This window comes from Oncorhynchus kisutch, unplaced genomic scaffold, assembly GCF_002021735.2.
Source record: "Oncorhynchus kisutch isolate 150728-3 unplaced genomic scaffold, Okis_V2 scaffold700, whole genome shotgun sequence".
NCBI lineage: Eukaryota > Metazoa > Chordata > Actinopteri > Salmoniformes > Salmonidae > Oncorhynchus > Oncorhynchus kisutch.
In genome coordinates this window covers 200,001-219,935 of record NW_022262645.1, presented here as the reverse complement: position 1 = coordinate 219,935, position 19,935 = coordinate 200,001, and the positions used below count along the sequence as shown (strand labels likewise).

Genomic DNA, 19,935 nt, shown 5'->3' with positions numbered 1-19,935 from the left:
CTACTCTTCCTGGGGTTTATTATGGATCCCCATTAGTTCCTGCCAAGGCAGCAGCTACTCTTCCTGGGGTTTGTTATGGATCCCCATTAGTTCCTGCCAAGGCAGCAGCTACTCTTTCTGGGGTCTGGCAAAATTAAGGCAGACTTCTCCCCATCTTAGCTACTGTGGTATCAATATGTTTTGACCAGGACAGTTTACAATCCAGGGTTACTCCACACAGTTTATTCACCTCAACTTGCTCAATTATTGAACTTTGAAAATTGAAAGCTGAGATTAAAATAGAGTTGGGTTCACCCTAGTAAACTATAGGAGGACATATGGCTAATATCTCAGTCTATTGGGTTCACCCTAGTAAACTATAGGAGGACATATGGCTAATATCTCAGTCTATTGGGTTCACCCTAGTAAACTATAGGAGGACATATGGCTAATATCTCAGTCTATTGGGTTCACCCTAGTAAACTATAGGAGGGACATATGGCTAATATCTCAGTCTATTGGGTTCACCTTAGTAAACTATAGGAGGGACATATGGCTAATATCTCAGTCTATTGGGTTCACCTTAGTAAACTATAGGAGGGACATATGGCTAATATCTCAGTCTATTGTACTATTGAGGTATTGAATTTATATTGAACTCATTGTACAAATCTCACATATCAATATTTATTCAAGGTGATTCATTTTTTTTTGTTAAGAATTTTATTTACAAAATACAAGCCAGCATTCTGTTCCTAAATGATTCAATTATCCAGTCTTAATTTCTCCAGTAGAGAACCTAACATTCTGTTCCTAAATGATTCAATTATCCAGTCTTCATTGCTCTAGTAGAGAACCTAACTGGTCCAATTGAGGTAAAGCTTCAACATACAGTAGTAGCCCATAGTGTTAAGCTATTGTTACATCTACACTCTATTTAATAATTAAAACAATCTGTAGAAAAGGTATCTGATTGGTAGACAGACACAGAATGATGTCATTGCTTGGTAGAGAAGCAGGGTCATGTGATCTGTAAGACGTTGGTTATGGTGTTGCACACTGGATGATGGAATGGCAGCCAGAATCCCCAGACTGTCCCAAGTGGTTCATTAAGAGGGTAATGGACTGTACCATTGGGTAATGGACTGTACCATTGTCATGAAACCAACACACACTTTAATTACAGCCGGGGAGCAGAACTGAACATGTACACAAGGTGAACCAATGGTTATGTGGGGACCTGTTTTATACACTATCTACAGTGTAATTATTGGGACAGTGACATGTTTGTTGTTGTTTTTGGCTCTGTACTCCCAGCACTTTGGACTTGAAATGATACAATGGCTATGAGGTTAAAGTGCAGGACTGTCAGCTTTAATTTGAGGGTATTTTCATCCATATCGGGTGAAACATTTAGAAATTACAGCATTTTCTGAACGTAGTCCCCTCCATTTTAGGGAACCAAAAGTTTTGGGACAAATTCACTTCTTAAAAAGGAGTCCAAAGTGTACTATTTGGTCCTATATTCCTAGCACTCAATGACGACATCAAGCTTGTGACTCTACAAACGTGTTGGATATATTTCTTCTGTTTGTGTTGGTTGTGTTGCCCAATAGAAAACAACGGTAAATAATGTATTGTGTCATTTGGTTAAATAAAGGTGAAATAAAAATAAAAATTTTGGAGTCACTTTTATTGTAAATAAGAATAGAATGTGTTTCGAAGCACTTCTACATTAAAATAATGTGAAACACAACCAACACAAACAGAAGAAATGCATCCAACACGTTTGTAGAGTCACAAGCTTGATGTCGTCATTGAGTGCTAGGAATATAGGACCAAATAGTACACTTTGGACTCCTTTTTAAGAAGTGAATTTGTCCCAAAACTTTTGGTCCCCTAAAATGGGAGGGGAACTATATCCATAAAGTGCTGTAGTTTCTAAACGGTTCACACGATATGGATGGAAACACCGTCAAATTAAAGCTGAGCCAAAACAACAACAAAAATCCCAATAATTACGGAGGGCACTGTATGAAATAAGGCCTCCCAGACACACTTCCTGCTGGCTGATTTATCCTGCAAAAGGCTAGGTCATATAGGGCACAATACTTTGCTTTCATAAACATGGTGGATTTGTCAGTAATAACAACCAACCCTCTTGTGTGTTTTAACATAACCTTTCACCCAACATATCAATGACATAGATTATCCCAGAGTCTCTATTCTCTCTAGATTATCCCAGAGTTGCTATTCTCTCTAGATTATCCCAGAGTCTCTATTCTCTCTAAATTATCCCAGAGTCTCTATTCTCTCTAAATTATCCCAGTCTCTATTCTCTCTAGATTATCCCAGAGTCTCTATTCCCTCTAGATTATCCCAGAGTCTCTATTCTCTCTAGATTATCCCAGAGTCTCTATTCCCTCTAGATTATCCCAGAGTCTCCATTCTCTCTAGATTATCCCAGAGTCTATATTCTCTCTAGATTATCCCAGAGTCTCTATTCTCACTAGATTATCCCAGAGTCTCTATTCCCTCTAGATTATCCCAGAGTCTCTATTCTCTCTAGATTATCCCAGTCTCTATTCTCTCTAGATTATCCCAGAGTCTCTATTCTCTCTCAATTATCCCAGAGTCTCTATTCTCTCTAGATTATCCCAGTTTCTATTCTCTCTAGATTATCCCAGAGTCTCTATTCTCTCTAGATTATCCCAGTTTCTATTCTCTCTAGATTATCCCAGGTTCTACTCTCTCTAGATTATCCCAGGTTCTACTCTCTCTAGATTATCCCAGAGTCTCTATTCTCTCTCAATTATCCCAGAGTCTCTATTCTCTCTAGATTATCCCAGAGTCTCTATTCCCTCTAGATTACCCCAGAGTCTCTATTCTCTATAGATTATCCCAGAGTCTCTATTCCCTCTAGATTATCCCAGAGTCTCCATTCTTTCTAGATAATCCCAGAGTCTCTGTTCTCTCTAGATTCTCCCAGAGTCTCTATTCTCTCTAGATTACCCCAGTTTCTATTCTCTCTAGATTATCCCAGTCTCTATTCTCTCTAGATTATCATAGTCTCTATTCCCTCTAGATTATCCCAGAGTCTCTATTCTCTCTAGATTATCCCAGAGTCTCTATTCTCTCTAGATTATCCCAGAGTCGCTATTCTCTCTTTATAGAAAGCTATGGACAATTAGAAAATTATTAGATTTAACCTTTATTTAACAAGGCAAGTCAGTTAAGAACAAATTCTTATTTACAATGACTGCCTACCCCGGCCAAACCCGGATCACGCTGGGCCAATTGTGCGCCACCCTGTGGGACTCCCAATCACGGCCAGACGTGATACAGCCTGGACTAGAGGTCATTATCTGAATAGATCCTGGAGCTGTCAAATTTTCTGTGTTTCCTCCTCTCCTCTCCTCTCCTCTCCTCTCCTCTCCTCTCCTCTCCTCTCCTCTCCTCTCCTCTCCTCTCCTCTCCTCTCCTCTCCTCTCCTCTCCTCTCCTCTCCTCTCCTCTCCTCTCCTCTCCTCTGACACGAGGAGGGAGGACTAGCCTGAAGCAGGACACCCTCCATTAAAAACTAGATTCATCCTCAGTCCGTCGTCTTATAGCAACCATCAACAACCCATCCCCCAACATCCAGGGCTACACTGACTGACCCCCCCCCCCGCCCTTTATTCTGTAGCTCCCAGTCAGATTCCTAGATTTCTAATGTCAAGCTGCAGATAGGTCATCTACAAAGACAGGATGATAAAGGGCCAGTAGATTCCACTGTTCAACACCCATTAGATAAAGGGCCAGTAGATTCCACTGTTTAACACCCATTAGATAAAGGGCCAGCAGATTCTACTGTTTAACCCCCATTAGATAAAGGGCCAGTAGATTCCACTGTTTAACACCCATTAGATAAAGGGCCAGTAGATTCCACTGTTTAACACCCATTAGATAAAGGGCCAGTAGATTCCACTGTTTAACACCCATTAGATAAAGGGCCAGTAGATTCCACTGTTTAACACCCATTAGATAAAGGGCCAGTAGATTCCACTGTTAAACACCCATTAGATAAAGGGCCAGTAGATTCCACTGTTTAACACCCATTAGATAAAGGGCCAGTAGATTCCACTGTTTAACACCCATTAGATAAAGGGCCAGTAGATTCCACTGTTTAACACCCATTAGATAAAGGGCCAGTAGATTCCACTGTTTAACACCCATTAGATAAAGGGCCAGTAGATTCCACTGTTTAACACCCATTAGATAAAGGGCCAGTAGATTCCACTGTTTAACACCCATTAGATAAAGGGCCAGTAGATTCCACTGTTTAACACCCATTAGATAAAGGGCCAGTAGATTCCACTGTTTAACACCCATTAGATAAAGGGCCAGTAGATTCCACTGTATTACCACTGTTTAACACCCATTAGATAAAGGGCCAGTAGATTCCACTGTTTAACACCCATTAGATAAAGGGCCAGTAGATTCCACTGTTTAACACCCATTAGATAAAGGGCCAGTAGATTCCACTGTTTAACACCCATTAGATAAAGGGCCAGTAGATTCCACTGTTTAACACCCATTAGATAAAGGGCCAGTAGATTCCACTGTTTAACACCCATTAGATAAAGGGCCAGTAGATTCCACTGTTTAACACCCATAAATATCACTTGATAAACAGAAACATGATGGACATCAGCAGTGAGTGTCACGCCCAAACCTTCTCTATTTGGTTAGGTCAGGGTGTGATTTGGGGTGGGCATTCTACGTTGTTTGTTTCTATGTTTTGGCCCGGGTATGGTTCTCAATCAGGGACAGCTGTCTATCGTTGTCTCTGATTGGGAATCATACTTAGGCAGTCTTTTTTCCTTTTGGTCGTTGTGGGTCGTTGTCTTCGTTTGTGCAGGAGCTTCGCGGTCGGTTTTTGTTGTATTATTGTTATGTTGGCGACATTTGCAAAATAAATAAAAATGTACGCTCACCACGCTGCACCTTGGTCCATTCCATACGACGATCGTGACAGTGAGACATTGTTACCTGAGACAGACTGACAGTTATGACACTACAAATAGTTAAGAGGCATTCATTTCAGCATGAGTTAACATCAAAATACCATATCACAAAAATAAAATGTTTTACACAAATTATATTCAAATTATATTCAAAATCTCTCACATTTTCAAGTTTCCATTTGCTAAATTGTGCTCCGAGTCTAAAACATGGATCTCTTTTATTCAAAAAGAAGACAGTTCCTCGTTTAGCAGCAGTACATGTAACAGCAAGTCTTTGCCAACTCAGAGTTAGCTTTCCTAGTGAAAATCCCAGAATGCACTCTGTCTTTACTGCCTTTATCCATTCTCTCTCTCCAAGGAAATAAAACGTGGCCCAAATGATTTGATTCTCTGGCCTTGATAATGTCTGTTCAGAGAGTGTGTTTTCTAAAAATAAAATAAAAAGCTCATTCCATTGGTCCTTGGCCCACTGACATCATAAAGCACACAGCGAGGACGTCTCTTCCTCATGGGGGACTGAACAACTCTTCATTCATTCCATTGGTCCTTGGCCCACTGACTTCATAAAGCACACAGCGGCGACGTCTTCCTCACGGGGGACTGAACAACTCTTCATTCATTCCATTGGTCCTTGGCCGCAGTGAGAAGACCCACAGGTCCCTCAGACCTTGTAGTATATATTAGTAGGACTCTGTGGAGGCATCTCCTGTACCATATAAACAGGATGTCTGTAGTCTCCACTGACCCTCTCATGGTGCCTACAGAACACGGAGTCAGAGGGCCTCGGAGGAAAAACCATGTGGCTGGGCTCTAACCGGATGTCCTCGCTACTCCCTCCGTAGCTGTCTCTCTTGGGCGTGGCCAGGGTGTTGAGGGACAGAGACTGTTGGACGTCCCTGTCCGGCGTGGCGTGGCGCCTGTGGTACCGCCACACCACCATCAGTAGGACCACGATGACCAATAGGAGGAGGACGATGCTACAGGCCACGCCAACGAAGAGTCCGACCTCAGAGCCGATGGATCCGCCTTCTGTTGACGAGGCTCTGCCTTCTGTGTCAATGTCTCCTTCGCTGTGAGTGATATCTGAAAAAGAGAGAGTGAGAGAGGAAAAGAGAGAGAGAGAGAGAGAGAGAGAGAGGGGGGGGGGAGGGGGAGGGGGAGGGGGGAAGAGAGAGAGAGACACAAGGGGACATGAGAGAGAGACAGAGAGAGGGAGAATGAGAGACCGAGGGGAAATGAGAGAGAGAGAGAGAGAGAGAGAGAGGAAGAGAGAGTTAGATATAAACACATTAAGACCCCTCAGTATGTCCCCCTCTACAGTCCTATTGAATAACACATCCTACTACATTGAGTTAGATATGAACACATTAAGACCCCTCAGTATGTCCCCCTCTACAGTCCTATTGAATAACACATCCCACTACATTGAGTTAGATATGAACACATTAAGACCCCTCAGTATGTCCCCCTCTACAGTCCTATTGAATAACACCTCCCACTACATTGAGTTAGATATGAACACATTAAGACCCCTCAGTATGTCCCCCTCTACAGTCCTATTGAATAACACATCCCACTACATTGAGTTAGATATAAACACATTAAGACCCCTCAGTATGTCCCCCTCTACAGTCCTATTGAATAACACCTCCTACTACATTGAGTTAGATATGAACACATTAAGACCCCTCAGTATGTCCCCCTCTACAGTCCTATTGAATAACACATCCTACTACATTGAGTTAGATATAAACACATTAAGACCCCTCAGTATGTCCCCCTCTACAGTCCTATTGAATAACACATCCTACTACATTGAGTTAGATATAAACACATTAGGACCCCTCAGTATGTCCCCCTCTACAGTCCTATTGAATAACACCTCCTACTACATTGAGTTAGATATGAACACATTAAGACCCCTCAGTATGTCCCCCTCTACAGTCCTATTGAATAACACCTCCTACTACATTGAGTTAGATATGAACACATTAAGACCCCTCAGTATGTCCCCCTCTACAGTCCTATTGAATAACACATCCTACTACATTGAGTTAGATATGAACACATTAAGACCCCTCAGTATGTCCCCCTCTACAGTCCTATTGAATAACACCTCCCACTACATTGAGTTAGATATGAACACATTAAGACCCCTCAGTATGTCCCCCTCTACAGTCCTATTGAATAACACTACCTACTACATTGAGTTAGATATAAACACATTAAGACCCCTCAGTATGTCCCCCTCTACAGTCCTATTGAATAACACCTCCCACTACATTAAGTTAAACAGATACATACCAGCGTTGTTCGTCACATCATTGTCTTTAATGGGAAGCTCGTTGTCTGGGGCCTCGGGGTGCTGAGGGGGGAACCTGGTGGGAGGCTCTTTAGGGAGAGGAAGGGGATTGGAGGAACCTAGAATAGATCAAACACACCTCATTATACTACAATACAGTATTCACACCAACAGCCAGGTCATTATACTACAGTACAGTATTCACACCAACAGCCAGGTCATTATACTACAATACAGTATTCACACCAACAGCCAGGTCATTATACTACAATACAGTATTCACACCAGAGGTCATTATACTACAATACAGTATTCACACCAACAGCCAGGTCATTATACTACAATACAGTATTCACACCAACAGCCAGGTCATTATACTACAATACAGTATTCACACCAACAGCCAGGTCATTATACTACAATACAGTATTCACACCAACAGCCAGGTCATTATACTACAATACAGTATTCACACCAACAGCCAGGTCATTATACTACAATACAGTATTCACACCAACAGCCAGGTCATTATACTACAATACAGTATTCACACCAACAGCCAGGTCATTATACTACAATACAGTATTCACACCAACAGCCAGGTCATTATACTACAATACAGTATCCACACCAACAGCCAGGTCATTATACTACAGTACAGTATTCACACCAACAGCCAGGTCATTATACTACAATACAGTATTCACACCAACAGCCAGGTCATTATACTACAGTACAGTATTCACACCAACAGCCAGGTCATTATACTACAATACAGTATCCACACCAACAGCCAGGTCATTATACTACAGTACAGTATTCACACCAACAGCCAGGTCATTATACTACAATACAGTATTCACACCAACAGCCAGGTCATTATACTACAATACAGTATTCACACCAACAGCCAGGTCATTATACTACAATACAGTATTCACACCAACAGCCAGGTCATTATACTACAGTACAGTATTCACACCAACAGCCAGGTCATTATACTACAATACAGTATTCACACCAACAGCCAGGTCATTATACTACAATATGGTGTACCTTTAACTAGAATTTTACGTCTGGTTTCACATTTGTCTCCAGGGATCATAAGGAAAAATGATCTACAACGATTGCCTTGTGTATTTTCAATCCCCTTCTCCAAACGGATGACTAATTTAGCTAGCTCTTATCAATAACTCTTACCCATTTATAAGAGGTTGGTCCAGTAATTAAAAGGTTGCTGGTTCGAGTCCCCGAGCTGACTGGGTGTAAAACCTGTCAATGTGCCCTTGAACAAGGCACTTAACCATAATTGCTCCTGTAAGTCACGTAGAGAGAAAAGTGCATAAAAAGGGAATTTATACACGTTTAAATCTGGTCAGAATCAGGGCCATAGAGAGAAGCAGCTACATCAACAACCATCCCTCCAACCTGACTCCATCCCTCCAACCTGATTCCATCCCTCCAACCTGACTCCATCCCTCCAACCTGACTCCATCCCTCCAACCTGACTCCATCCCTCCAACCTGACTCCATCCCTCCAACCTGACTCCATCCCTCCAACCTGACTCCATCCTTCCAACATAACTCCATCCCTCCAACCTGATTCCATCCTTCCAACATAACTCCATCCCAACTCCATCCTTCCAACCTGACTCCATCCCTCCAACCTGACTCCATCCCTCCAACCTGACTCCATCCCTCCAACCTGACTCCATCCTTCCAACATAACTCCATCCCTCCAACCTGATTCCATCCTTCCAACATAACTCCATCCCAACTCCATCCTTCCAACCTGACTCCATCCCTCCAACCTGACTCCATCCCTCCAACCTGACTCCATCCTTCCAACATAACTCCATCCCTCCAACCTGATTCCATCCTTCCAACATAACTCCATCCCAACTCCATCCTTCCAACCTGACTCCATCCCTCCAACCTGATTCCATCCCTCCAACCTGACTCCATCCCTCCAACCCGACTCCATCCCTCCAACCTAACTCCATCCCTCCAACCTGACTCCATCCCTCCAACCTGATTCCATCCCTCCAACCTGACTCCATCCCTCCAACCCGACTCCATCCCTCCAACCTAACTCCATCCCTCCAACCTGACTCCATCCCTCCAACCTGACTCCATCCCTCCAACCTGACTCCATCCCTCCAACCTGACTCCATCCCTCCAATCTAACTCCATCCCTCCAACCTGACTCCATCCCTCCAATCTGACTCCATCCCTCCAATCTGACTCCATCCCTCCAATCTGACTCCATCCTTCCAACATAACTCCATCCCTCCAATCTGACTCCATCCCTCCAATCTGACTCCATCCCTCCAATCTGACTCCATCCCTCCAATCTGACTCCATCCCACCAACCTGACTCCATCCTTCCAACATAACTCCATCCCTCCAATCTGACTCCATCCCTCCAACCTGACTCCATCCTTCCAATCTAACTCCATCCCTCCAACCCAAATCCATCCTTCCAATCTAACTCCATCCTTCCAACATAACTCCATCCCTCCAACCCAACTCCATCCTTCCAACCTAACTCCATCCCTACAACCTGACTCCATCCCTCCAACCTGACTCCATCCCTCCAACCTGACTCCATCCCTCCAACCCAACTCCATCTCTCCAACCCAACTCCATCCCTACAACCTGACTCCATTCATCCAACATAACTCCATCCCTCCAACCTGACTCCATTCTTCCAACATAACTCCATCCCTCCAACCTAACTCCATCCCTCCAACCCAACTCCATTCCTCCAACCTGACTCCATCCCTCCAACATAACTCCATCCCTCCAACCTGACTCCATCCCTCCAACCCAACTCCATTCCTCCAACCTGACTCCATCCCTCCAACATAACTCCATCCCTCCAACCCAACTCCATCCTTCCAACCTAACTCCATCCCTCCAACCTGACTCCATCCCTCCAACCTGACTCCATCCCTCCAACCTGACTCCATCCCTCCAACCCAACTCCATCCCTCCAACCCAACTCCATCCCTACAACCTGACTCCATTCATCCAACATAACTCCATCCCTCCAACCTGACTCCATTCTTCCAACATAACTCCATCCCTCCAACCTAACTCCATCCCTCCAACCCAACTCCATTCCTCCAACCTGACTCCATCCCTCCAACATAACTCCATCCCTCCAACCTGACTCCATCCCTCCAACCCAACTCCATTCCTCCAACCTGACTCCATCCCTCCAACATAACTCCATCCCTCCAACCTGACTCCATCCCTACAACCTGACTCCATCCCTCCAATCTGACTCCATCCCTCCAATCTAACTCCATCCCTCCAACCTGACTCCATCCCTCCAACATAACTCCATCCCTCCAACCTGACTCCATCCCTCCAACCTGACTCCATCCCTCCAACCTGACTCCATCCCTCCAACATAACTCCATCCCTCCAACCTGACTCCATCCCTCCAACCTGACTCCATCCCTCCAACCTGACTCCATCCCTCCAACCTGACTCCATCCCTCCAACCTGACTCCATCCCTCCAACATAACTCCATCCCTCCAACCCAACTCCATCCCTCCAACATAACTCCATCCCTCCAACCCAACTCCATCCCTCCAACCCGACTCCATCCCTCCAACCTGACTCCATCCCTCCAACCCAACTCCATCCCTCCAACATAACTCCATCCCTCCAACCCGACTCCATCCCTCCAACCTGACTCCATCCCTCCAACCTGACTCCATCCCTCCAACCTGACTCCATCCCTCCAACCTGACTCCATCCCTCCAACCTGACTCCATCCCAACCTGACTCCATCCCTCCAACCTGACTCCATCCCTCCAACCTGACTCCATCCCTCAACCTGACTCCATCCCTCCAACCTGACTCCATCCCTCCAACCTGACTCCATCCCTCCAACCTGACTCCATCCCTCCAACCTGACTCCATCCCTCCAACCTGACTCCATCCCTCCAACCTGACTCCATCCCTCCAACCTGACTCCATCCCTCCATCCCAACTCCATCCCTCCAACCTGACTCCATCCCTCCAACCTGACTCCATCCCTCCAACCTGACTCCATCCCTCCAACATAACTCCATCCCTCCAACCTGACTCCATCCCTACAACCTGACTCCATCCCTCCAATCTGACTCCATCCCTCCAATCTAACTCCATCCCTCCAACCTGACTCCATCCCTCCAACCTGACTCCATCCCTCCAACCTGACTCCATCCCTCCAACATAACTCCATCCCTCCAACCTGACTCCATCCCTCCAACCTGACTCCATCCCTCCAACCTGACTCCATCCCTCCATCCCAACTCCATCCCTCCAACCTGACTCCATCCCTCCAACCTGACTCCATCCCTCCAACCTGACTCCATCCCTCCAACCTGACTCCATCCCTCCATCCCAACTCCATCCCTCCAACCTGACTCCATCCCTCCAACCTGACTCCATCCCTCCAACCTGACTCCATCCCTCCAACCTGACTCCATCCCTCCATCCTGACTCCATCCCTCCAACCTGACTCCATCCCTCCATCCTGACTCCATCCCTCCAACCTGACTCCATCCCTCCAACCTGACTCCATCCCTCCAACCTGACTCCATCCCTCCAACCTGACTCCATCCCTCCAACCTGACTCCATCCCTCCAACCTGACTCCATCCCTCCAACCTGACTCCATCCCTCCAACCTGACTCCATCCCTCCAACCTGACTCCATCCCTCCAACCTGACTCCATCCCTCCAACCTGACTCCATCCCTCCAACCTGACTCCATCCCTCCAACATAACTCCATCCCTCCAACCTGACTCCATCCCTCCAACCTGACTCCATCCCTCCAAACCTGACTCCATCCCTCCAACCTGACTCCATCCCTCCAACCTGACTCCATCCCTCCAACCTGACTCCATCCCTCCAACCTGACTCCATCCCTCCAACCTGACTCCATCCCTCCAGTTAAATAAAGGTTGAATAAAAATAAATAAATAACTCCACCCCTTCTTTCATTCAGGTATTGTATGTGTGTTAGGGCAGCAGCAACACAGATAGTCTACATTCTAGGTAATTACCATAGGCCTAATAAAATATCCACACGAGCTAACTAACTAGCGGATTTACATTAATCATCAACGATCAGCTGATCAGACACTTTTCCTGATGCCAGTCATGTGTTTAGGAGGCACTGCAACTAGCTTGTTTACAGTTTGTGATGATGAGTGAGTGTTGATGCAGAAATAAATAGTCCTATATTTATTTTGGTATGTTATGAATTATGTAAACAGGGAGGTTGGTGCCCTTTTTTTTCTCAATTTGAACACTTTCCCCCTGAAAGGTCTGTGTACGGCCCTTCCCCAGTATGTCTGTCACACTCTCTACCAGTATCATTATGTATCAGACACAGGTGATAAACAGAAAACACTTCAGAAACACTCTCTCATTCTCTCTACCAGTATCATTATGTATCAGACACAGGTGATAAACAGAAAACCCTTCAGAAACACTCTCTCATTCTCTCTACCAGTATCATTATGTATCAGACACAGGTGATAAACAGAAAACCCTTCAGAAACACTCTCTCATTCTCTCTACCAGTATCATTATGTATCAGACACAGGTGATAAACAGAAAACCCTTCAGAAACACTCTCTCATTCTCTTTAACTTCACTCTCTCAAGTATTCATATAAACTCTCATTCTATCAATGTCTTTCTTCCCTACACAGACACAGACAAACACACACACACAGACAGAGACACAGAGACACACACACACAACACAATACACACACAGAGACACACACACAACACAATACACACACATAACTTACTCTGTCCTACTCTCAGTACCAGCTTCATGGATGTGGCTCTACACACTCCTCCATCAGTGTTGTCCAGGCCCTGTAGAGAGCTGGTGGAGGTCGCTGAGAAAGAGAGGGAGAGAGCGAGAGAGAGAGAGAGAGAGAGAGAGAACATTGAATAGATAAATAGTAAACATATCCCGACTTCCTACACATTCCTTTCCTAAGCACTTGTCAGTATTTGCTATTCAGACTTGCCTTAAGGCCTTGATCACACCAACAGTGCTTTGCGTTTTGGTACACCAGAAGTACATTACTTTCCAATGGAACGCTGCCTTTTGCAGCGTTGCGTTGCAGAGCCAGTTGCGGTGCGTTCTGTGTGGTGCATAAATTTGGATTGATCGAAAGTACTCGTCAAATTGTATGCCGTGATGGCTTGACAGAAATAGTAGCAGAAGGTGAATGCTGAACTTTGCCGCACACCATTTTGCGTGTAAAATGCTGTAGGCGTGATCAAAAAATGATTCAGTTGTGTTAACGCGCTCTGCGGGTGTGGCTACCTTCCCACGAGCCCAACAGTTTTTCTCTTGGCGTTTTCAATCAATGGGGTTTTCAGTACGTTTATCTTAAACCATCCCTTTAAATATGGTATACCTTTAAATTTGAATTTTGTCCACAGACTCAATAGGGGCGGCCTCGTTACAATAAAGGTTAAATACAAATAGAACGGGTTCAGAATATAGGGATACATTTTAATTCACCTTTATTTAACCAGGTAGGCCAGTTGAGAACAAGTTCTCATTTGCAACTGCGACCTGGCCAAGATAAAGCGCAGCAATTCGACACATACAACAACACAGAGTTACACATGGAATAAACAACAACACAGAGTTACACATGGAGTAAAACAAACATACAGTCAATAATACAGTAGAACAAAATAAAACAAAAAGTCTCTATACAGTGAGTGCAAATGAGGTAAATTAATGAGAGAAAGCCATCTAAATATCTGCATATTCGTCTCCGTTTCAGCACCAACTGGTAGATTTAAAAATCCTCTGATTTTGTAGATTATTTGGGCTCATTTTAGCAGCGGTGGGAAAAGTTCCCAGTTTGTCAGACTTGGGTAAAACTACTACTAGTAGTACTTGAAAGTATTTTTACCTAACTACTTTACACCACGGAATCTTAGGGTTAGCAAAGTATGTATGAATCTTTAAAATGGTTTGGAGAGCATTTACGCACTAAATATATTGATGAATTAAACAATACAGCGGGTTGATTCACCCTGAAAGTTGTCGTGTCCACGTTCAATCCATGACATATTGGAAGGTGGAAACATTTATAGAATAGGGGGTTGAACAATAATCCTATAAATCTCCCCGAATTATCACCAATCATGGGAACTGTATAACAACGGTCCAGGCGTCGTGTACGGAGCACCAAGCTCCAGGTTTAACCTGCTAAATGTTGCCTGAGTTTCATCAGGATTCAAATAGGCTACAATGTCGTACATTATTTGCGTAACGTTAGCCTGATAGGATCCCACTAATGCTAGCGAACCTCGGGAACAACTACACAGACGTGACAGATGAAAGAAAGTTACACGGAATGGGAATGATGCCAAAAAATAAATGTATGTGGGTTTTTACTGACGGTGGCTCCCGATAGTAGATCATATGTAACCCGATACAAACGGAGAAAAATAAAGCGGAGAAAAAGACCGGGTACATAATTAAAACGCACCAAAGCTTCAACACATCAACTCGGCAGGTTCAGCCCTACAGAAGACTATAGTTTGACTGCCCAAATGTCATCCACGTAAATGATAAGGGCGCAAAAATGAAAATCAGCCTATTTTCACTGTGGAAAAAGGCGGTCGCCATACATGTCATGTTGATATGATTTTCAGTTTGCTTCCATATAACTGGTTTCACATCCGGCTCCAGGGATTATAAAGAAAGACCATCTTTTATTTAACCTTTATTTAACCAGGCAAGTCAGTTAAGGCTCCAGGGATTATAAAGAAAAAATATATTTTATTTTACCTTTATTTAACCAGGCATGTCAGTTAAAAACACATTCTTATTTTCAATGACGGCCTAGGAACAGTGGGTTAACTACCTGTTCAGGGGCAGAAGACAGATTTGTACCTTGTCAGCCTTCTGGTTACTAGTCCAACGCTCTGACCACTATGCTACCCTGCCACCAGGAAGGGAGAGGGAGGGAGGGAGGGAGCCTGGTCCATCTAAAACAATTGAGATGTGTATTTACAATCCCCTTCTCCAAACAGATGACTAATTTACATACCTCTTATCAAGTTGTAAATGACAGTGCATGGTGAATGGTGTCTGATTTACTCTTATCAATAGATCTCATCAGTAGGTAATGACAGTGCATGGTGAATGGTGTCTGATTTACTCTTATCAATAGATCTCATCAGTAGGTAATGACAGTGCATGGTGAACGGTGTCTGATTTACTCTTATGAATATATCTCATCAGTAGGTCTGATTTACCTAGCTCTTATCAATAGATCTCATCAGTAGGTAATGACAGTGCATGGTGAATGGTGTCTGATTTACTCTTATCAATAGATCTCATCAGTAGGTAATGACAGTGCATGGTGAATGGTGTCTGATTTACCTAGCTCTTATCAATAGATCTCATCAGTAGGTAATGACAGTGCATGATGAATGGTGTCTGATTTACCTAGCTCTTATCAATAGATCTCATCAGTAGGTAATGACAGTGCATGGTGAATGGTGTCTGATTTACCTAGCTCTTATCAATAGATCTCATCAGTAGGTAATGACAGTGCATGGTGAATGGTGTCTGATTTACCTAGCTCTTATCAATGGATCTCATCAGTAGGTAATGACAGTGCATGATGAATGGTGTCTGATTTACCTAGCTCTTATCAATAGATCTCATCAGTAGGTAATGACAGTGCATGGTGAATGGTGTCTGATTTACCTAGCTCTTATCAATAGATCTCATCAGTAGGTAATGACAGTGCATGATGAATGGTGTCTGATTTACCTAGCTCTTATCAATAGATCTCATCAGTAGGTAATGACAGTGCATGGTGAATGGTGTCTGATTTACCTAGCTCTTATCAATAGATCTCATCAGTAGGTAATGACAGTGCATGATGAATGGTGTCTGATTTACCTAGCTCTTATCAATAGATCTCATCAGTAGGTAATGACAGTGCATGGTGAATGGTGTCTGATTTACCTAGCTCTTATCAATAGATCTCATCAGTAGGTAATGACAGTGCATGATGAATGGTGTCTGATTTACCTAGCTCTTATCAATAGATCTCATCAGTAGGTAATGACAGTGCATGATGAATGGTGTCTGATTTACCTATCCCTTATCAATAGATCTCATCAGTAGGTAATGACAGTGCATGGTGAATGGTGTCTGATTTACCTAGCTCTTATCAATAGATCTCATCAGTAGGTAATGACAGTGCATGATGAATGGTGTCTGATTTACCTAGCTCTTATCAATAGATCTCATCAGTAGGTAATGACAGTGCATGGTGAATGGTGTCTGATTTACCTAGCTCTTATCAATAGATCTCATCAGTAGGTAATGACAGTGCATGGTGAATGGTGTCTGATTTACCTAGCTCTTATCAATAGATCTCATCAGTAGGTAATGACAGTGCATGGTGAATGGTGTCTGATTTCCCTAGCTCTTATCAATAGATCTCATCAGTAGGTAATGACAGTGCATGGTGAATGGTGTCTGATTTACCTAGCTCTTATCAATAGATCTCATCAGTAGGTAATGACAGTGCATGATGAATGGTGTCTGATTTACCTATCCCTTATCAATAGATCTCAACCCAAGGTAATGACAGTGCATGGTGAATGGTGTCTGATTTACCTAGCTCTTATCAATAGATCTCATCAGTAGGTAATGACAGTGCATGGTGAATGGTGTCTGATTTACCTAGCTCTTATCAATAGATCTCATCAGTAGGTAATGACAGTGCATGATGAATGGTGTCTGATTTACCTATCCCTTATCAATAGATCTCATCAGTAGGTAATGACAGTGCATGGTGAATGGTGTCTGATTTACCTAGCTCTTATCAATAGATCTCATCAGTAGGTAATGACAGTGCATGATGAATGGTGTCTGATTTACCTAGCTCTTATCAATAGATCTCATCAGTAGGTAATGACAGTGCATGGTGAATGATGTTATTTATGTTTTCAAACTTGGAACTGGCAGGTTCACGATACGTTACTCACACACATTCTTGCTCTCTCTCTCTCAAACACACACACACACACACACACACACACACACACACACACACACACACACACACACACACACACACACACACACACACACACACACACACACACACACACACACACACACACACACACACACACACACACGGACACGGACACGGACACGGACACAGACAGACACACACACACACACCCACCCCATTAGGACCATTTGGTTCAGATGACAGCTTCTCATGCTTCTAGCTAGGTTGCCATGAGAGCTCACGTCATATCTGTCTCATGCTGTTAAAAGCATTGTGTGATTTGGGGCATGTAAGCTCTTAGAATCACAGTGTCTGCCGTCCATGGAGGAGTAGCACTGTCAGAGAGCCTCAGAGCCCTGGGAGGTAGGGGAGAAGAGGAGGAGGAGGAGGAGGAGGAGTAGCACTGTCAGAGAGCCTCAGAGCCCTGGGAGGTAGGGGAGAAGAGGAGGAGGAGGAGGAGGAGGAGGAAGAGGAGGAGGAGTAGCACTGTCAGAGAGCCTCAGAGCCCTGGGAGGTAGGGGAGAAGAGGAGGAGGAGGAGGAGGAGGAGGAGGAGGAGGAGGAGGAGCACTGTCAGAGAGCCTCAGAGCCCTGGGAGGTAGGGGAGAAGAGGAGGAGGAGGAGGAGGAGGAGGAGAAGGAGGAGCACTGTCAGAGAGCCTCAGAGCCCTGGGAGGTAGGGGAGAAGAGGAGGAGGAGGAGGAGGAGGAGGAGGAGTAGCACTGTCAGAGAGCCTCAGAGCCCTGGGAGGTAGGGGAGAAGAGGAGGAGGAGGAGGAGGAGGAGGAGGAGCACTGTCAGAGAGCCTCAGAGCCCTGGGAGGTAGGGGAGAAGAGGAGGAGGAGGAGGAGGAGGAGGAGGAGGAGCACTGTCAGAGAGCCTCAGAGCCCTGGGAGGTAGGGGAGAAGAGGAGGAGGAGGAGGAGGAGGAGGAGGAGGAGGAGGAGCACTGTCAGAGAGCCTCAGAGCCCTGGGAGGTAGGGGAGGAGGAGGAGGAAGAGGAGGAGGAGGAGGAGCACTGTCAGAGAGCCTCAGAGCCCTGGGAGGTAGGGGAGAAGAGGAGGAGGAGGAGGAGGAGGAGGAGGAGGAGGAGGAGCACTGTCAGAGAGCCTCAGAGCCCTGGGAGGTAGGGGAGAAGAGGAGGAGGAGGAGGAGGAAGAGGAGGAGGAGGAGCACTGTCAGAGAGCCTCAGAGCCCTGGGAGGTAGGGGAGGAGAGGAGGGGAGAAGAGGAGGAGGAGGAGGAGGAAGAGGAGGAGCACTGTCAGAGAGCCTCAGCGCCCTGGGAGGTAGGGGAGGAGAAGAGGAGGAGGAGGAGGAGGAGGAGGAGGAGGAGGAGGAGGAGGAGCACTGTCAGAGAGCCTCAGAGCCCTGGGAGGTAGGGGAGGAGAGGAGGAGGAGGAGGAGCACTGTCAGAGAGCCTCAGAGCCCTGGGAGGTAGGGGAGGAGAGGAGGAGGAGGAGGAGCACTGTCAGAGAGCCTCAGAGCCCTGGGAGGTAGGGGAGGAGAGGAGGAGGAGGAGGAGCACTGTCAGAGAGCCTCAGAGCCCTGGGAGGTAGGGGAGGAGAGGAGGAGGAGGAGGAGGAGACGAGGGGTAAAGTTACAGTACATGGTGAGACTGGCTCTCTGGATACTTCCCAAATGGCTCCCTGTTCCCTATATAGAGTGCACTACTTTTGAAAGCTCTGGTCTAAAGTAGTACACTATAGGGCATAGGGTTCTATAGGGCTCTGGTCTAAAGTAGTACACTATATAGGGAATAGGGTGCCAGTCCTGGTCTAAAGTAGTACACTATATATAGGGAATAGGGTTCTATGGGGCTCTGGTCTAAAGTAGTGCACTATATATATAGGGAATAGGGTTCTATAGGGCCCTGGTCTACAGTAGTGCACTACATAGGGAATAGGGTTCCATCTGGGATGCAGTATTTCTCTCATGCTACACTGGGCTTGAAGACGCACAGAGACGCTGCCTGGTTGACCAACATGTCCATGATAACACAACCACTGCTGAACTAGATGACAGGATAGGAGACGACCAGGGAAGATGGCAGTTTCCTCTGAACAAACATGAATACTTGTCTATACAGCCTATACTGTGTACAGTGGCTTGTGAAAGTATTCACCCCCCTCTGAACAGACATGAATACTTGTCTCTACAGTCTATACTGTGTACAGTGGCTTGTGAAAGTGTTCACCCCCCTCTGAACAGACATGAATACTTGTCTATACAGTCTATACTGTGTACAGTGGCTTGTGAAAGTGTTCACCCCCCTCTGAACAGACATGAATACTTGTCTCTACAGTCTATACTGTGTACAGGGGCTTGTGAAAGTATTCACCCCCCTCTGAACAGACATGAATACTACTAAACTATTCACCCCCCACAAAGTCAATACCTTGTAGAGACACCTTTTGCAGCAATTACAGCTGCAAGTATCTTGGGGTATGTCTCTATAAGCTTGGAACATCTAGCCACTGGGATTTTTGCCCATTCTTCAAGGCTAAACTGCTCCAGCTGCTTCAAGTTGGATGGGTTCCGCTGGTGTACAGCAATCTT

At 45.1% G+C, this 19,935-nt stretch overlaps 1 protein-coding gene across 1 annotated transcript in view; it reads right to left on the bottom strand.

Moving 5' to 3' along the window:
• Nucleotides 1-3,459: 3,459 nt before the first annotated feature.
• Nucleotides 3,460-19,935, bottom strand: part of LOC116361468 (ephrin-B2a-like) — a 24,393-nt gene continuing 7,917 nt past the window's right edge. Inside the window, exons 4-6 of the mRNA XM_031815925.1 lie at nt 13,111-13,203; nt 7,285-7,405; nt 3,460-6,054 (exon numbers count right to left, since the gene is read on the bottom strand). Coding sequence (XP_031671785.1) covers nt 5,646-6,054; nt 7,285-7,405; nt 13,111-13,203 — 623 coding nt within the window. The 3' untranslated portion in view covers nt 3,460-5,645. The remainder of the gene's footprint in view (nt 6,055-7,284; nt 7,406-13,110; nt 13,204-19,935) is intronic.